Raw genomic sequence first — 19636 nt, 5'->3', positions numbered from 1 at the left:
AGAATATAGCTACTCCTTGTTTAACATTGTAGTTATGTTTTTGAAAAATGTGACTTTAAGTGAAACGATGTTAAGTGAATCTAATTTCCCCATAAGAATTAATGTAAATGGGGGGTTAGATTCCAGGGAAATTTTTTTTGCCAGACAAAAGACATTCTATACATATACAGTATAAGTTTTAAATAATTTTAAGCAAATGATTTAATACAGGTGTAGGTTTTAAATCACTTATACCATCACAGTAAGTTAGAAATGTTCCAGGAATACTTGTACCAACACAACATAAACAACAATGGCTGCTACACTGAAGCAGGAGCATCGCTTGGCTTATGTCAAAAGTAGGCAGCAGCCAAACAATGTTATAACCAACTTTGCTCGACTTCAAATGAGTGTGTTCTCTAATAGATCAGCAACGTAGTAATGAAACAACGTTAACTGGGATGACGTTAAGTGAGGAGTTATTGCACAGTTTCTCTCTTAAAACACATTGTATTTTTACCTAGTCATTTCCTCTTCAAAGCTGCCCCCTTACTTCTACACCTTTTTGCAGAAAGGGGGCAATGTGTGGAGTAGCAATACAAGTGTCTGCACAGTGAACTATCATTGTTACAACCTGGAAACCACTCACTATGTAGAAGTAAAACGAGGCTCAGGATTCATTTGATATTTATACTAGGTGGAATTGTCTCTTACCAACAATTAATATTGTGGGTTTTGTTATGGACATCAATACACTAATCACTGGACAAAGCTAAACTTTTTAAATATATAATCTTTAGTATTTAAACGCATGCATATGCTACTGAACCATAGGTGGCAGAAGCTTTGGCTGGAGTACTAAAAGCTAATTTTATATTTTGTTCATCTCTTTGTTAGTACAATCTTTCTGCAGTTAGGGATCAGATAACTCCTCCGAAAATTCGCTTCTCAATAGCTTGACACAAGTATGAAGAAGCTTAGTGTATACAAATAGTCAACATACTAGACCACTCTAGCTGTTAAAACTGTCAAATTCTTGACAGTTTTGGTTTGAGCCTCAGAGTTAAAGCCAATTTGATTTTTCTAAAATAATCTAATTTTGAAGATGCCAACCATTATAAATCATGTTACTTTCTCTGGTGCAGAGTAAGAAATTACCAGCAGAATGTCGCATCTGAATTTACTTCAGTTTATGTTGTGTTCAGGGGTGTTTCTCAGACCTATGTATTACTGTCAGAGGGTGGTAGAGACTGTTCTGGTGGAACTCAGGATTTAATATGTTCCCTGTCCCTCTTTGTTGTAGCCACCTAAGAAGGCATCTAAAAAGGAAAAATCTAAACAGAAAACACCTTCTAAAACAAAGAAAGCAGTGAAGAGTGCTAATGTCAAGAAGGCAGATAGCAGCACTACTAAAAAGAATCAGAACAGTTCCAGGAAAGGTAAATGTTTAATTTTTTACATAAGCAGGGGTCAGCCTTTCTGGCAGTTGTGCCAGACCCTCCCCAAATGTTGCTTTCCATCCCTTTCCTTTACCTGATCTGCTGCTCTTGATTTCTGTTCCCTGCCTGTTCTCCCTGACCAAGCTGCTGCTCTCCTTTCTGCCTGGTGGTCTCTGCCTGCTTTCTGCTCTGCTTTCTGCCCTGTCTACCACTGTGTTGCCTGTCCCCTTCCAGTCTGCCACGGGCCACATACAGAGTGCTCGTGCCACTTCTGGCATCCATGCCGCAGGTTGGCCACCCCTGCTTTAACACTATGAATCATTTTGTAGCTTAACTTGAATGCTTATTTAATGAGTTTCAACATAAACTGCAAAGTGAAACAGCTTGCTAATTGCTGCTCTTTGATGTAGACCTTACAAGTTTGTCTGTTTTGCTAATAAGGTTTTACACTTGAAATATAAACATTCTGCTGAATGTCTGACAAAATCTGTAAAGGGACCTGTCTTGATCACATCTGGCATCCTGTGTGGTGCACACATCAGGGTTCAGAATGTTTTTGCTAGACCAGGGGTTGTCAGCTGGGGATACATGTACCCTTGGGGGGCCCTAGTGGGTATGTGCAGGTGGGTGGGGATGGAGCACTGCCACCCGCTACCCCGCACTGCCGCCTTCCAGGAGCAGGGCTGGGGGTTGGGGGAAGCTGGCACGTGGCTGCCGGCATCACCACCCTGCTGCTTCCACTCTACTGGTTCCATTCCGGCATCACCACCCACCGCTGCTTCCACTCCCAGCAACATGCCACCTCTTCCCCATGCTTGGCATCTGGCCACTGGGGGTACACTTATTAAAGGTTGAAAACCTCTGTGCTAGACTATCTATTTTTTGGCTGTGTGCACGTGCTCAGTTTGTCATTATGCTCTCCCATCCAAAGATTTAAAGGACAGAGCCAGTGAACTTGGTCTGGATTTATCAGCCTGACAGTAGCAGCATTTAATCTATTGGCTAAAGTTTTTTTATAAGATTTTGAAGTTTACACTTAACAGAGATATTGACCTGTAATTTTTCATATTCTTCTCTGCCTTCTTGATGACAAAGAAGGCATAGAAGGTTTTGGGCAGTTCTTTAGAATCCAATACATGATTATATAGACGTTGCACAAAAGTGCAGCAGTTTCTTTAGAATTTATCATTACTCAAACACAGACGAGGTGCGCCTGTCCTATGTCCCCTCCCCACCAATCAGTATGGGAGGGAAAAACTCCTTGTCTTAAATTCACATACAAAGTAGAGTGGGAAGCAGGTGGCTGCTCTGGGTCTGACTGGCCCTGAGCCCAGGTTGGGGCCAGAATCAGACCCACAGCAGCCTCCTGCGCTCCCCTCCCTCAATAAAAATTGAGTAATATTTTTTTCATTTAATGCAGATTTTTTGCTCGTTATTTAAAGAGAGTAAGTTAGTTTCCTTGAGCAACTAGTTGTTAAGGTTACTTCCTGATGTTAGGGTTTGGGCAAGACCTGGAATTCTGCTTTTTATTTCTTTGTCCCTTGTTAGGAAAACGCTCTGTTTCTCCTATTATTTTGTTTTATCTTTTTAAAGAACCCCATCCAATACTTCATCTCTCAGAGGCCCTGCTTTTCATTCTTTTTTTATTATTATTTCAGCCATCTTCCCCCTAATTTTGGTTAGTTCTAGTAGAATCCACCTTTTCTGGGGCTCTGTATGGAGTTCCTCTGCACGTTTTAACTCTAAATATAAATCTTTCAGTTGTTTTAATGTTTTCTTAATATAATTTAGTCATGTTAGTGTTTGTTTATAACGGGTCAGAAATCAGCAACCTATGGTTCATGGGCTGTATACAGCCCATGAAGAGAGAGGGTCTGACCAGTGACAGCTCAGGGAAGAACTGGAAGCAGGCCCTAAGCCAGGGCAGCAGAGACACTGTTCCCAGGGTCCTAATGCCTGCTTTTTTTTCTCTCTCTAGTTCCTCCACACCATCTATTGATTACAAAGATTGACAGCCCACACCCAAGAGATTGGGTTATAAACAATTGCCAGCAGTGGCAAAAGGTTGCCAACCGTTGCAGAGAGGAGAAGCTTAGGTTATCTGGGAAATTTCTCTTTTTAAGTATTTTGTGCACTTAAGCCTAGAAAAACCATAATTCTTCCCCCCCTCCCCGGGTCCTCTCTTACAAGCTGTTCTTTTCATTGTTATTTGAGGAATTTTACTGTGATTGCTCTGGGAGAGTCGCATTCTGCGGATTGTGGGCTCAGAGCTCTGTACATACTTTATTTCTGTAGGGTTGGATGAGGAGAACAATTTTAGTTTATCCTTGTGAATTTCCATATAGATCTTACATAGCTGTCATCTTCAATAACTTCTCTGAACTTCAATATTAGATTAAGCTTCAGTTTTCCAGATTTTCAGCCCTATCAGGGAATTCTACTTTTTTTCAACCCATTGGGGTGAGCACTCTCATCTATAGTGTGGTGACCTGAAATTCTGCTTTCTCTCTTTTGTATTCTAGACTGCAGGATATCAGTCCTGTCCTTGATCTCATTCACAGTAGGTAGAGTCTTATATTGTACAGCCTGAACTCTTATAATTCCTTTTTCATTTCTAACAGCACAGTTTCCCAAGTAACCCATCCCTCTTCTAGGATTACCTCCAGTTTGTTTGCAGTAGCAGAAGGGCTGTGTTCCTCAGCAGGCTTTGTGGATTTGGAACAATGACAGAAATTCTTTAAAGTGGTTGTAGGTTTTTTTTCTGGCTGCTCTTTTTCTCATTGATACAGACCAGTAGCGTAAGTGAAAATGCAGTTTCTTCTCCTTCAAAACTTCATTTTTCCAGCACCTGATAAGAGATGTCATTCCAGGCTCTCGATATTAAAGGGAGTTCAGCAATAAAAAAGCCAATTGTGGGTGCTTTTGGCACATTTATTAAACTTGTTCAGTGAAGCAAAGATCATGATGCCAAGTTCACTTCTTGGCAGCATTGTCTATTACCAGTACAGAGCCAGGCACATTACTCTATACGTGCAAGAACAAGTCACTTTCATTGACATTGGTACTGGTACTGCACAGTTTGACTGTCATCTTTGTCACAGTTGTCTGTACCATTGCCATTGATAACACTGGAAAATGATCAGTCAGACTTTTGACACTGTCCTTTCTCACCCAGTCTTTCTCTATATTGTTCCTTGCAATACTGCTGTTCTAAGAAAATGGAACATGTTTGATACAGCAGCTCTGCAGTCTTCTTTCTGATTAAACTGTTGTTCCTCTCTGGAAGAGTTCATTGCTACACATGTACAAATAGACAATTTATTGCTGAAGAGTAAATGCAGATGTATGCAAACGTATCCGGTGACCACTCTCCTAACAGCTCTGAATTCTGGGTGGCAAAGGAACTGAGCAGATCTTAGTCATTTAACCTTTTATGCTGTCAGGACAGGGAGCACAAGAGAAAACAGAATATATCCACAGCCTTTAATGGACACTGATACTAAAAATATTCTGAACTCCTGTATAGCGGAGTCTATCCCAAGAGTGAGATCCATATGTACAGACCATTCCTAACTATACTTGCTGTATAAGGCAAGTGATCTGTTGTTCAGCTTAATAAAAAGGAGGCTGAATCGAAGTTCTGGAGAAGTATGGAAACCACAGTATTTTCTCAGATATCACATGCCTCTAAGATGCGCACCTTTTGTTTTGGGAAGGCAGAATGAAATAATAAGGATTTTTTCCAGAATCTTTACTACTGCAACACAAGCTCACCATGGAGCAGTTGAAAGCTGTTATTAATTTGGCAGCGGTTGTGATAGGGTTAAAACTTGACCTTTATTGCTGGAAGGAAAGGGTGAGTGACAGAAAACTGGACTCTGTTCCTCTTGCCTGTGCCCAGGCAGACAGCGCTGCTTTGGGCAGGCATAACAGCATCCCCATGCTTCTATTCCTTTGCAGAAATCAGCTTCCCTACTTAAAAATACATAGCCCAGTTCAGAAGGCTAATTTTGGGGGGAAAGATGCAGGTGGCATATGAGTAAATACAGTGACACTGAATTTTGTTATGAACAAATCAAAAGATGATCTATAAAAGAATATGTGGAGGAAGAGCTGCTGCATAGTGTATTCTGTGACTAATGAAAGTTCTAGTTTGGTGGAAGAAAAGCAGGGGCTTATTTATTTTTAATGTGTTTGATAAAGTTAATTTTTCCATATTTAGAAAGCGAGTCTGATGATAGTTCAGATGATGAACCTTTAATTAAAAAGCTGAAGAAACCACCTACAGATGATGAGCTTAAGGAAACTGTCAAGAAATTGTTGGCAAATGCAAATTTAGAGGAAGTTACAATGAAGCAGATTTGCAAGGAGGTAAGTAAGTGTACAGATGGTTTCATACAAAATTAGATCAATTTTCCTATTTTGTTCAGTAATCTCCAATTTGAGTATTTAGGGAACTATACCAATTGACTTTTTCTTCATTCTGCATTGTCAGCCATACTGCCTAAAGCTTGGATCACAAATCTCCACAGAAGACCTCAGGATGTTAAAGGAAAAAGATTTGGTTATTTCATTTATTAGCAGTTGTTTTCTTGTTTTTCCAAAAAAGAATGCCATGGGTTTAGACGTTGCTAACACTTGCAAGTTGAGAAAAACTGAGGCCCTGAGCACATGGTAGCAGTAAACCTTCCATTAATCCCATTATCTGACTGCGCAATGTCAAGAGTGTGGTCTTTTGTTTTTGGCTTGTTTTGCTTTTGCAGCACTATACATTCAGTTTCTGCCCACTCCAGTGAAAGGCAAACTAATGAATGTATCACAAATGTTAAGTTTCGTTCAGTCTTTCCTCTCTCCCTTCCAGAACAGAAGGGTGCATGGACAGTACGACTGTTTGGAAATTCCTTTACAACAGGGGTGTCAAATTCATCCAGCCCCACAGTCCAGATGAGAAGTGTGGGGCTGGACTGAACCCACAGAGTGGCCCCATTTGCCAGATACAGCATGCAGGGCTGGTCTCATGTGTGCGCCTAATGCAACATGCCCTATGGACCTGCTGCATGTGCTGCTTGCAGCATGCCCAGGCCCCATTCTTGAAAATGCCTAGGGCCTACAGTATATATGGTGCCCATGCTGGACTGGCCTTGTTTGGCCCAGGTGCCATGTGCAGCACCACACACCACACGTAGAACACGTCAGCCCCAGCCCTGCATGTCCCATGGTGCACGGGGCCAGTTGGGGGCATATTTTACTAATTACGTTTCTTCTTTGCAGGAAATAAAATCCTGAACTGCAACACTTGTAATAAATCCATTTAACTTTTAGTATAGGGTTTAAGAAGGAAGAATTTTCCTGCCATGTCCACTGTGCTGTCAGAGTAACTTTTAAGAAATGTAGCCAGTGGGTGACAAGTTTCAGTTCTTACTGTTTAATGTTAAACCATTTTACCACAAAGGCTATTAGGAAATACACTATTTCACTTAAGGGTTTGGGGGGAGGGGAAGTGGGGTTTTTGTTCTTACATAGGTGGTCTGATTTTAGGGTAATATTTAGTTAACTAACCTTTTTTATGATTCTGTCAAAAAATTATCTTGGGAAAACCTTCATCCTGAAAGATATGTTTAGGGAAAAATGAGGCCAAAATCAGTACAAGCTTCAGTAATTACAGATAACTTATGGTCATTCTGCAAACCAGATTTGGGATTCCTGGGACAGGCCTAAGTTGACTTGACAGTTCCTGGTGTCTGTTTTCTCCCAAAAGATTTTCTAATGATAAAAGAGTACCAAATATAGTGAGTTCTGTGCCTCTGACTTGAAGCACCTAATATTTGACTTTCTTCTTTTCCTTAGCAACAGTTGATTTTTTTTTTTAAAACTAAGGTGGAAAGAATATAGCTGATTTGCAGATCCCTGCTCTAGGCAGTGTTTTCTGGCAAGGGGGGGCAGAATGACCTAGCTCAAGCTGGAGGTGGGCAGGCATTGGGGTTCAGCTGCTGCCACAGCAAAAACTCACCCATTGCTTCAGGTAGAACCCCCACCCCCATTGTGATGTGGTGCTGAAGCCATTGCTTGGTGGGCTGGGTTCAAACTTTCTATGGGTCATAGAGGTTGCTGACCTCTGGCTTAGAGGATACAGTGCAACTATTTGAACTCTTGTCTGACACAATGCCTCTCTTTTTTTTTATATCATTATTAAAAATTTCTACTTGAACAATTTCAAATATTGGATGTTTAGTCAAAACAAGGGAGGGAAATAACGTGGCACTTAGAATGACTTGTTCAAGTCCAAACAATTCTACCTTTTTATATTTTTTTTGGCTCTCAATTCATTACCTTTACTTTCAGAATAAGTTGAAAGACTTGTTCATTCTGGATATCCTATTGCTTGCTTTAGGTATATGAAAGCTATCCCAGTTATGATTTATCCGACCGGAAAGAGTTCATCAAAAAAACAGTCAAAGAGGTAAATAATTTATTATCTAGGAAAAGTTATTTTTATTTTGTTTTTTTTTCTTTTTCATACATTTTGAAGGTTGGGCATACTTACTCTTCTGTCTGTAGCTTTATTGCTGTTGTTGTTTTGCTCACTTCCCATACCACAGCAAGCACCAAAATTTTGAAAAACTTGTTTCTGGGCCCTGCACTCCTGCCCCCCCGCCCCAGTTTGGCTCAGCAATTAAGTCAAACCACACCAACTTGTTTGCAGGTAATACTACTTTACCTTTAGGAAGTTATTTTTCAGAAAACAGAATTTGAAACCCTAAAACTACCATAGTTCAAATTAATTGAATGTCCTTAATTATTAATTAATGCATGGCTACCAATCAGTCTGGGCAGTATAACACCAAGTTGCTCTTTTCTTATTCTTGCATGGTAGCACTGAAAGGAAGATTGTTAGTAGGCCTCTTCCATCCTTAACTTTGCACATGCATATACCCCATCCAGATGTTAGACTTCCTTGGCAAAAATATACTGCACAAAGTAGACTGGTGCAGCAGGAGGGAGATTTGGAAATCACATAGTAACAATTTCTTTTCTAGGTACTCAAGTAATATGCCACCCTTAATGCAGGTTTCATAGAAAAGTCAATATACAACCCAAATCTAGTAATTTCCAAGTAACTTGTTTTCCCTAAAATTAAAGAGAGAGAATTAAAAGTTAAGTTAATAAGAGAATACAGAAATTCTTAGGAAAAGAAGCTTTATGCACTCCCTCTATTTCAAGCTCTTTTCTCATGCACAGGCTTGGACTTTAGTTAGAGGTAATATGTAGTCTCAATACCATGTACACCACTAAAGACAGTCCAACAGCAGACAGTAACATAAATAATTTGTGGTAATACTCTTATAAGTAAACTAATGAAGAAGAGCATAAATCAACGCTTAACAGGCAGGGTTGTTCCTGATCATTTAACTTTGAAAGGGAATATGGTACAGGATTGACAGAAGGAGAAAACTTGATAAATCTCTCATTTCAGCTGATATCATGATCTAGACTGACTGTGGGAAATGAAGACTGCTGATTTCTGTCCCATGGATTTGAAGATCTGATAGGCACCAGCAAAAAGAATGTTTCTTGCCCTTTGTGGTATTGTTTATTCAGAGCTGATTCTGCTGACCTATTATCCAGTGTTAATGTAAATTGCTTTGTGTACCTTTTTAAAAAATTGCATTTGATGCAGTTTTAGTTAACCATACTTAAGTTTTTTGCATGGCAATAAATTTTCCCTTTTATAGTTTTGTACATTTCAAATTGCTTTGTACAAGTAGATTAACTAGGACCATCGTAGCTTTTAGTGTGCTTTAATAGCTTACTTGCAGGATACTTTTTTAATCAAGTAGGTTGAAAGTTGTTCAAGAGTCTGCACCTGTACATGCAGAGATTGTCTGAAATAATGCAGTATTAGTTTCACAACACTTTTGAATACGTATCCATTTAAAAAATATCAGGAATGAAAGTCACAGGCTAGTGTGTCTTATATTCTGGTTTGCGTATTCATAAGTCTGGAATTACTTTGAATCTAGATTCTTGTCTTGCATGTGTATGCACTGTGAGAACTGTCAAAGCATGATAACTAATTGGCATATAGATGTTATTTTTGTACTTTTAAAAGGATTTCTGTTATGTATATAAAGTTATTACAGATTTCTTTTGTTCAAATCATTTTTAATCTAGTTATTTCTTGGAGGATTCATGACATAAAATGTCAGTGTTCAGCAGTGAGGCAATGATAAAGAAAGACTGCAAAATAGCTGAAGTTTTACTGTCTGTCCCATCTTACCGTGTAAGGGAAATTTAACTGCAGTTTTATAGTTATACTTCTCAGTGTTTAACTGTATGTAAAGGCTACAGCTTCACTTATTCTAACAGCTTGACCAAGCAAATAAAACTTAACGAAGGCTATATGGAAGAATATAACTTGGACTTCGTAAATATTTCTATTGGTCCTAGAGTCCAGTATTTTTAGAAAACGGGTAACTGAAGTAATGGACACACGACAGGTTGAATAAGACTGAAAAACTCGCATAGTGAAGGCCTCATTTTGGGACAGCATTTAAACATGTAGGCAGGTGTTATGCTGTATAGGACTGCTTTTTTGGAACATAAGCTTAGGTGCCTACACACGGGCATGGTAGTTTAAATGTTAGAGCCCTGTTTCTAAGTTTTGGTTGCCAGCATGGCTTGTTCAAAGTGATTTCTTCATCCAAGTTTTGTGTCCTTCCCTGCACCATCAAACACCTTACTGTTATGATAGAAAGTCCACATGCTCGTGTAATTATGGTGTAAAATACTAACAGATTCCAAACAAAAAATGTGTTGCCATTGATATTGTAATCAGCAAGCCCCTCAATGACTACTGTTGCTCAAAAAAAGTGAGCATATTTTAAAAATTTTAGTGTTGTATACTTGAAAAATCAAGGATCGTAGATAATCTGAGGTCTGAAAGTATTCAGCCAAATAGCTAATTAATCTTTACACACTTTTTTTATAATTTCTGTGCATGTAATCCTTTATAAGAAGGCTGAATGTAACAAAGTTTTGTATTTCAATAAATGTCTTTCAGAAAAATGTAAACCAATTTTGATTTAACATTAACTTCCATCTGTAGTAAAATCTATGCAAAAAAACTATGTCTGCTTTGTCTCATCTGAAGAAAACCATTTTTGCCCAAAGCCTTATCTGCTTCAGAGGTTTGACATATAGTTTTGTGGATAGATAGTATGTTTTATTTTTTTTAAATTAGGTGCAAGTGGCCTACAGTTAAGGATTTTGAAACTCTTAATGTACTACATGTAGCAGGAAGTATTCTAATTGTAGTTGAATATCTTCTTTTGATAGATTTTTCTATTAATACTACTCATTCTATTTACTCCTCAAAATTCCTATGTAGGTGCTCTGGCCAGGTCAGCACCTCATCTTGATGGAGTGAATTTCTTTTCCAGCTCAAACCAAAGCAAGGACACTTAAATGAATGCTGCAGTAGTGTATGGAAGGGTTAACCACTGTCAATTAACACTGGTTTACAAACTAGATCAGTGCAATTTCACAAGTGGCACTGCAAAGAAAAAAATATTATATTTCTTGGTGTCAAGTCTTACACTCAAAATGCTTCACTTGAAGCTCACTCAGGAGAAAGTTATATATGAAAAGCTATAGGTGGAGACATGCTTTTAGAACCAACCTTGACATTTTTGATTCTAATGAAATTTGGTCACTTGACGCTAAAGAAAATTTCCAATTCCTTTTAGCAATCAAGGTAAGGAACCTTGAGAGGACTGTGAGCCAACATTTAAAAAGATAAACAAGATGCTATGAGTAATCTGATACTAATTTCAGCCGAGAAAATGGCTGCCCTTCCTCTCTATCTACAGAGGCTATTAGTTTGTCAAATGTGATACACATTGTGCAACTGAAAAGAATAATTTTAACCCTTTATGAAACATTTAGTTTAATATTAATTCTGACTAAAAGTAGTATTCTACACAATCAGTAACAAATCTTACATTGAACAGTTTTTCAATTAATTAAGAAATCTGTAGTAGGATTAATTCCTGACCAGACTATTTAGTATTTTGATGAATAAAGTAAAAGACTATTTAAAAAGCTGATAAAGCAATAACAGTTTCATCTACCCAAAGCAGTAGGATTGCTTTATGACTGACTAAACACACCCAATCTCCTGCTCTGTGGAAAAAAATTAACAATTTTTAAAAACGTGATTGGAAATACCTCTTTACCTCAGTATTATTACCTCTAGGGAGTGTACTTGAATATATCCACTTGCCAGAAAATACAGGCATAAGAAATGGGAAATATCTTGCAGTAAGACTGAGCTCCTTAGGTCTCTCATTTTAACTTTTTGGAAAGCAAGGGAGATGTTTGATCAATGACAAGTGTAGCACAGTTTCTTATTACAGAAAGTTCTAATGTAGCAGACAAAGGCATTACAAAATGTGACAGCTAGAACTTGTAGCTGGAAAGTGCTTCCATTTAAACACTGAATAACCACTGAAATAGTTTTCCAATAGAAATTATAGCTTCTTCCCCATTGTTTAGTGTCCTTAAAAATTGGATATAGGCTATTACAGTGAGTAATTAGACTACTAAGTTAAATTCAGAGGCAGCTTTTTACATGAGATGCTTATCTAAAATATAAAAAGACATTATCCAAAAAAGTCTCATCATCTAGGACAGCAGTTGGTGATGGATTTCCAGTAGCAGCCCGGGTGACTCGCCTCAGGCAGGCTGACTCTCCAAGCCAGCTGCTTCTCTCCACAGCCTAGCCTGCAGTACATCACAGGCAAGGGTGCCTTGGCTCTGGGCTGGATCTAGTGACTCTCTAGCCCTTAAGTGGCCCCCCTGATCCAGGAAGTTGATATTTCTATCAAGTCTACTAGCCCTGTTTAGTATATACATGAAATCCAAAATTAAATGTATTATCTCTAGAAGATCTAATAGGATAGCAGGGATGTCAAACATCTGGCCTTACAGGGCTTCTTGAGGTCTAGATAACCCACTGACCGATATAGTCTATGAAGCTCTTCACAACAGCTGTGCAAGCCCCCCCCCCCCATCAGAGGGTCCACACCCAAGGTTGCTGCCTTAACCCCACTTCTACATTTCCCATTTGCAATCCCTGTTGGGCTGGCAAATTCACAGTGGCAGAGCAAGCAGCAACTGAATTACATACAGGCAATATAACAAATGAAACAAAATTTACCTCTAGGCAGGCAGTATAGCACACAGTAGCTTTGTCAGTTCATTTATTAAAATAAAAGGGAAGAAATGTAGATTCAACATCTGTTCAGAAAACAAGCAACACCCAAATGGACACTTTCCAGTTTATCCTGACATCATACCATACCAGTCACACAGGAGAGCTGAAGTATAACAGATCATGCTCTGCATTCAAACATTTTGGTAATATTTTATACAAGCTTATTAAAAAAAACAACAAAAAAAAAGCCAAACCCCAACTTTCCCTAGTTGTTTATCTACAGGGACTAAACCGTACGTACAGATAAAAAACTGACATGCCTAAAATTAAATTTGACACGGCTGTGAAAGGAAAAGATCTTTGGGAACAGTAATTAAGAGTGAAGCCTCAGAACCAGCCTGATGTTTTGTTTTTTTGTTTTTTTTTTAGAAGTTTGAATGAATATAAATTAAAATGCTTAGTTTCTCCACTTAGGTGCAGCACAATATAATTTAAATGCCTTGACATCAAAGTAATAATATACCATAAGTTTGTGCATTTATTACCCATCACTTGTCTTAATGCTATAAAAAGTGCTTGCTAACTAAGGCCCAAGTTAACAAAGAATTTGCTTATGCCCATGCTTGTTTTTCAGCAAAGTATCACTGTATGCTAAAATGTTTAAATCCTAGTGTAAGACACATGCTGAAAAGTAAATGTTGACTTGGAATGCAGTACTGAAATGAGATTTTAAAGCAGCAGTTCCCAACCTTGAGGCAACAACAGTAACAAATGGGGTTGCAAAGACGATCACAGATTGGGATCAGCCCCTCAAGGGGCTGGGAGGAATGGAAGGAGGATGATCATCAGGCAGGGAGCATCATGTACATGTGCCCAGGATTTGGTCCTGGCCCTGTAACCCTGACAACTGGGGGCTCCCTCTGGCAGGGCTGGGGGGAGCAGGGGGCTGCAGGTTGCGAATGAGGAGCACATGGGGGGTGAGGGGCACTGGGGGGTGAGGAACGGACCATACTAAGGCAAAAGGTTGGAAAGTGCTGCTTTAGAGCTTGACCTTTCAGTTAATCCTGCCATTATAAAGCAGACTGAAGCTTGGATAAGGCCTGATGAAGCAAGCTGTAAGTAGAATTAATGTTACAGGTTTCTAATAAAGATTCTCTTATTTAGCTAAATTTCTAAGATGCGTTCCAGTAACATTTTTTCTCTTGTACAGAAAATTTCGAGGGAAGAAGAAAGCTCATTTCACTATTGCCCACATATAAAGTTTTCATCTCCCATTGAAATCTTTCCAGTTACATTATTAATTGGTCTACAAAGTGTGGAATTATCAAAGTAACAACGATTACCAAAAGCAAAATCTGAACTTCAATTACCGTTTCTTCTATCAGCAGAGAATTTCACACCTTGTTTTTTGTAACCCTTAAATTACAATTTAGTACTTGGAATATATTAGAAATGTAAATATTAGCATTTGTGTAGAGCAGAAAGAAATATGAACAATTACACTTTTTCAATCACCATCTTACTCTGTTTTAAAAGTAAAAACAAATATTTATCTGAAAAACAGGTCTCATTACATAAACATCTTCAACCTTGTAAATTAAACATTAAATAAAGACATTTAAACATAATATCTACTCTAGAAAATGAATAAGTTTTTTAAAGAAGAGTAAAATTTGCTTTTCTTCAGCAGGTTTCTTTTGTGAAGGTAAAACTTTTTGGAGATAAGCACTATAACTAAAAGCCTCAGTCTCTCTGTTGCACAAAGAGCATCCTTTAAAAAATAAAAGAGTCTGCTTGAGACCAAGGAAAACAGTGTGTGCTTGTTACCTTTCTAGAATCATATGCAGCCAAAGTAATAAAGTTGCAGGGAGACAGCGGGGCAGGGCAGGGGAGTGTAAATTTTAAAATGATTTTCCATATAAACTTTGTTCTAGGGGATGCTGTTAGTCACCTGCCCATTTCTCTAGTTTCTATCAAAGATATTTTTCTTTCAGAGTTAGTCCCTCAAGTCTTTCTTTAATAATACTTTCAATAATAATAAAAAAAACTTCAAAGTGCAAGCCACCTTCTTTGAGCCCTTCATAAAAAAGCATGAATTTTACCTCATTCATCTTTCCCTATTTTTAAATACAAAAGCTGAATGAGCCACTAAGAAATTTGAACTTATAGTCCCATCTTCATTCCTTGCTATGCTTTCATAATTACACATATAAATGACTTATCTACACATCTCAAATGAATTTGGAGATTCACTGTTCAAACAACAACAAAATTATAAAACTTTTTCCCCCTACTCTACTTCCACTGAGCAAATCTCAACTTAACCCTATTGTAAAGAGGATTCTTTTAAAGGTATTTTTCCTCTGAATATGTAGGAGGGAAAAAATTTAGACATTTTTACAATAATGTAAAAAGTTTCATATTTTTATTTCTTCTAAAAAATTATCTTAGCTCCAATAACCCTCCTGTAATTGCACTGTATACTGTTCCAGCAGTTTAAAGGAACAAACTTCAGATTCTAAAACCTGACTGGTAGAAAGTAAGGTCACTGAAAAAATAGCAAGAGGGGTTTGTCTGTTGCAGGTGGGGAGACATTTCAGTTTGTTCCTTCTTATACTCATAACCATTGTTATTCCACAATTTGGCCAGTTTATTCAAGTGCTTGGGAATGAGTGTGAATACCTGAGAAGAAAATGAATTGAAGGGTCCTATCATCCCCACCTGTAAGTCTACAAGCATGTTTTAATACTGTATAGTGACTAAAAGCCCTCTTGTCCTGACCTGAAGTTTAGTTCTACAACAGTAAGAGTTGAACCATGAAAAAAACAGTTCACTTAGAAGGTTGTTAGTAAATCTCTGAGGGCCAAAGAGGCCAGAGACTTGAATGCTAGTGCAGACTAATAAGTTACAACAAATGTTTTAGTTAAGAAAACAAGTACTTGTATCCTCAGGGTTTAAAAGGGAGAAAAGAAAGAGAAAGGAAGAAAGATGAATTTATTTTCAGGTACCGTACACTGTTTAAGTACCACTTAGCAAAGTAGCAAATAGGAAAATTGAAGATAGTCTTACCCACAGAAAACGATAAAAAAAAATCTATAGAAACAAAATGCCACTATTCAAAATGCTGCTATTTTGCTTGCTTCTCGAACGCCGCTCAAATAGGCTCCTGTAACCGTCTGGGGAAAGTGCCTGTTTGTGGCCTATAATGAAATAAAAACCATAATTTCTGAAAGCCCCTTAGGAGAAGACGCATACAATTCTGATCCGAAACAAAATTATATGTAGTGCACAAAAAAGTGACATATGCTTTTATAGAGTTTTTACTAAGAGATGCTAGTACTCACGTTATTCAGTAGCTGGTTAAAGAGAGTAAATGAAGAAAGGCTTGCCTTTTTTTCTTACAAAAGCAAATTAATGAATTTAGGGAAGATGACAAAAAAGTGAAGTTGTCAAAGTTCCTTTAAAGCAGGGGTGGGCAAAATAGCTGTCAGGCCATTCTATCCGGCCTGCAAAGCCCCTAAAAAATTTAGAAAATAAATATCTGCCCCTGGCTACCTGTCATGCAGCCCTCAATAGCTTGCCAAAACTGACAAATGGCCCTCCGCCCAAAATAACTACCCGCCCCTGCTTTAAAGCTTTGAAGTCTGACTCCTGACTATTCTTTTCAACATTACAGAAATAGGTTGGTTATGCCTAGATATATATGGATACATAGTGGTATCAATAGCATGAGTTTGCTTCAGTTTCATTACTCACCAGTGGAGAAGTGGTGAGTCAGTTCTGCAAGGAGATGGATATTTTATATGCATATGGACCTCCGTCCTGCTCTACAACATGTACATGCTTTGTCTAGTTTATATAATCAGACCACATTGCTCAAATTGCAACTGGGCAAGACCAGTAAAGCATGCCCACAATAAAATAGCAGGACTGAGAAGTTTCTTTTGAGAAAACTGCTATGCATCACTAATCTTTTATCACTGATAACCAACTATTTAATATGCGTCTATACAGACAGTTTCAGGGCCTTGTCTTGCATAAAGCTCACTGTTCTTTATTTCTGTAGAGTGCAACAACATACACTGTGCATCCTTATTGGAAAAACATGCTGTGATAGCATTAAAATCATTGATACAAGTTTTGCTTATTTTCTATCTTGCTGCAGGTATTAATTTTAGTGCAGCGTCTCAGACTATAGGTTCTAATCACATAGCTAGAAAGATTAAAATACTTCTGCAACTGACATTCGTATCTTAATTTCATAAAAACTGTGGAGTGTGGTCTCACTGCATTTACCCACTCGTCGGTTTGCCACAATTGGCAGCACCTGCTGCAAACTAGCCCTATACTGAAATAGCCAGGGCTATATAAACACCCTTTAAAGAGCATTTGGCCATCTTGTCTTGTTCTAACCAGCACTGTTAAGTTCTCTTTATGAGACACTAATTGAACATTTTTTTAGTAACAGTAATGAAGATATTTACCTCACCAGCAAAGAAGATTTTTCCTTGTACATCTTCAGCTAGAATGTCATAAGCCTCCCCACTGCCACCTGTCTTTACAAAACTGTATGCCATCTGGGTCCAGGGGTCTTGGCTCCATCGTGTAACAAAGAATTTTACTGGATCAGGAACTTCCTGTATTATCAAGAAAATAAGTAATGCAAAAGAATCCATGTTCTCCAAGAACCTGCCAACCAGATTTATTAAAATTCCTGCCATCTAAGCTAAGGGGCTAGAAACCCTACCTACTACTAATTTCAGCCACTCTGAGGATGTTAGCTAAAGCATTACTGAACATTTGCAGTAGTGTATGGATAATCTAGAACAGACAGGTTACATATAAACTTGTAGACAATAAAAATGACATAACGGGGGGAAATTATTTCCTTCATTTATTTCAGTTCAGTCTCCAGAATTGAGTGCAAATAGTGTGTTTGATGGCCAGGTGTTTGTCCTAGAGTTGACAAACAATTAAATTAGCAGTTATGAAGGTGACTTGCAAAGGGAAAAAGGAAAGATTTGTACCCATATCTTTATGATATATAAAGAAGAGTTTGGTGTTTTTTGAGGTATTGGGGAGGTAAAAAGGATACTAACATATTTTTTCTTATGTAATTTTCTTTGCAGGTTACTTTTCAAGTCTCTCAAGTCCATTCCTTTCAGAAAATAGGATTTTCTTACCTGCTCCTTAAACAGCTCTCGAAGTACAGTCATGCATTGCTGTAATACTTGTTTATCATCTAAATTCTTAATTGTCATCACAGCATCTCCAGTAACCACTGACATTAGAACACTGTATTTTCCCTAAAATAAAGGGATTATTACTTGAAATTAATTTCAAAATGGTAAGAGTATGAGAAAAAACAATTCCAACAGTTATTGGGGGAAAAAGACTTTTTTTTGGATGTAATCAGTTATGGTCTCCAAGGAAATTTATTTTCTGTAGTTTTTGCACTCCAGTATGAAAGAACTGAAAGCAAGTAATAAGACAATACTGAGCACACGTTAATTCTGAAGTTATAAAAGAGCTAAGTGACACCATATATTTGTCAGCTTACCCACACTCAGATGGCGGTAAGGTGCTTACATTCACATTCTCTGTCAGACACCAGTCTCCCAGTTCAGTGATAAAGCACCACCATTAAAAGGCAACAAAAAAGTCCTAATTAAGGACTCTAGTCATTCTAGACCTAGTCCAAAGTCTACTAAAAGTTTTGTATAGACGTTAGTGGACTTTGGACCAGACCACATGCTTTGCTCTACAGCAGTGGTCTCCAAGCTTTTTTGATCGCACACCCCTATTAGTAAAAAGTCTTTGAGCACCCCCCCCCAATATATGTATTTTTATATTCGCGTGCCCCTATCAGTAAAAAAATACTGAGCACGCACCCCCAATATTTATATAAATATAAATAGAAGTTCTAATATTTTCTTCCCGCACCCCACTTTGGAGACCACTGCTCTACAGTGAGTCTTGCTTGCCTCTGCTACTTCAGAATTCAGCTACTATATTTACCTGAACTCCAGACAACTTTGAATACAAGACGATTCTCCAATAATTAGATTCTATTAATGGAAAATTAAAAATGTATTAGAATTTTCCACATCTAGAATCTAATTATTGGATGACAGTCTTAAGTTTGCCCCCCCTGCCCAACACTGTGGTGGGGAAAGCAACCAAGGGACAGCGTCCCCATCCCCTGCACTGTGTGTCCCTCCTGTGGCAGGGGGGGAAGGCTGCACCATTTCCCTGCACTGCCCCCAAGCCACATGCTGCAGGTCTTGACAATCCTGCCCCCCCGCAAATGATGTGACCTCTCCCATGCACCTGCCACCCCAACTTGTGATCTCCCCTATGCTCTTCTTGCATTCTCCCCTGCACTGCTGAGCTGCTGCCTGCACCAGGCCGGTACCTAAATCTAAGATGAGACTCCCCGCTCTTCTCCCCCATGATTGACTGGGGAGAAAAACCTGGTCCTGGATTCAATATGGTCAAAACCTTGTCTTGGATTCAAGTAAGTCTGGTAATACTCAGAAGTTCCAAAAAGGAAGGAGCAGTAGCAATAGAGACTACCATAGCTCCCTCATACTGCTCTCCTTCTCTTCTTTCTGAGACATTTAATCTACGTCCACTCCTAAACTAGATAACAATCCCCAAACATCCAGTACTTCCATTTATACTCAAGAAGCATTGCTAGCAGGTTAAATTTTGCTGCAGGAGAAACACTGGCAGGCTCCTCTCAGATCACCCAGGAAGAGGTAGATACCGTAATTATGGAAAACTGTTCTCAAAGGGTCTGGGACTCTTGGGGCAAGTTAACATGTTACAAAAGGCCCTTTCATTGTTCTGCAGCAGTAGAAGCAGGAAATGAAACACGAAAGGATAAGGTATGTGGAAGTACAATGGGCTACAAATGTACAGGTTGGAATTGGTACTGAAATAGGTTTTTTAACTTAGTGCCCTCATTTCTTATAGGTGGGATTCCATCCAACTCAACCGC

The 19636-nt window shown here is 38.5% G+C and overlaps 2 protein-coding genes across 5 annotated transcripts in view; one reads left to right on the top strand and one right to left on the bottom strand.

Annotated features, from left to right (window-relative positions):
- DEK (DEK proto-oncogene) overlaps window positions 1-10490 on the top strand; it is a 42702-nt gene extending 32212 nt beyond the window's left edge. For all 3 annotated transcript variants that reach the window (XM_019523280.1, XM_019523300.1, XM_019523289.1), the window contains exons 9-12: window positions 1283-1418; window positions 5641-5789; window positions 7810-7878; window positions 8893-10490. In XM_019523280.1, the coding sequence (XP_019378825.1) occupies window positions 1283-1418; window positions 5641-5789; window positions 7810-7878; window positions 8893-8904 (366 nt within the window). In that variant the 3' untranslated portion in view covers window positions 8905-10490. The remainder of the gene's footprint in view (window positions 1-1282; window positions 1419-5640; window positions 5790-7809; window positions 7879-8892) is intronic.
- Window positions 10491-12745: 2255 nt separating this feature from the next.
- Window positions 12746-19636, bottom strand: part of KDM1B (lysine demethylase 1B) — a 38604-nt gene continuing 31713 nt past the window's right edge. The window contains exons 18-21 of one of the 2 annotated variants that reach the window (XM_019523267.1): window positions 17817-17939; window positions 17118-17270; window positions 16390-16413; window positions 15748-15833 (exon numbers count right to left, since the gene is read on the bottom strand). In XM_019523267.1, the coding sequence (XP_019378812.1) occupies window positions 16408-16413; window positions 17118-17270; window positions 17817-17939 (282 nt within the window). In that variant the 3' untranslated portion in view covers window positions 15748-15833; window positions 16390-16407. Of the gene's footprint in view, window positions 15834-16389; window positions 16414-17117; window positions 17271-17816; window positions 17940-19636 lie in introns of both variants that reach the window. The other variant, XM_019523256.1, reaches the window with a different exon arrangement.

The sequence above is a fragment of the Gavialis gangeticus genome, unplaced genomic scaffold (assembly GCF_001723915.1).
Source record: "Gavialis gangeticus isolate Ggan-Ray unplaced genomic scaffold, GavGan_comp1, whole genome shotgun sequence".
Lineage (NCBI taxonomy): Eukaryota > Metazoa > Chordata > Crocodylia > Gavialidae > Gavialis > Gavialis gangeticus.
Note: the sequence above shows the minus strand (reverse complement) of the source record. Positions and strands in the feature narration are given on the sequence as shown.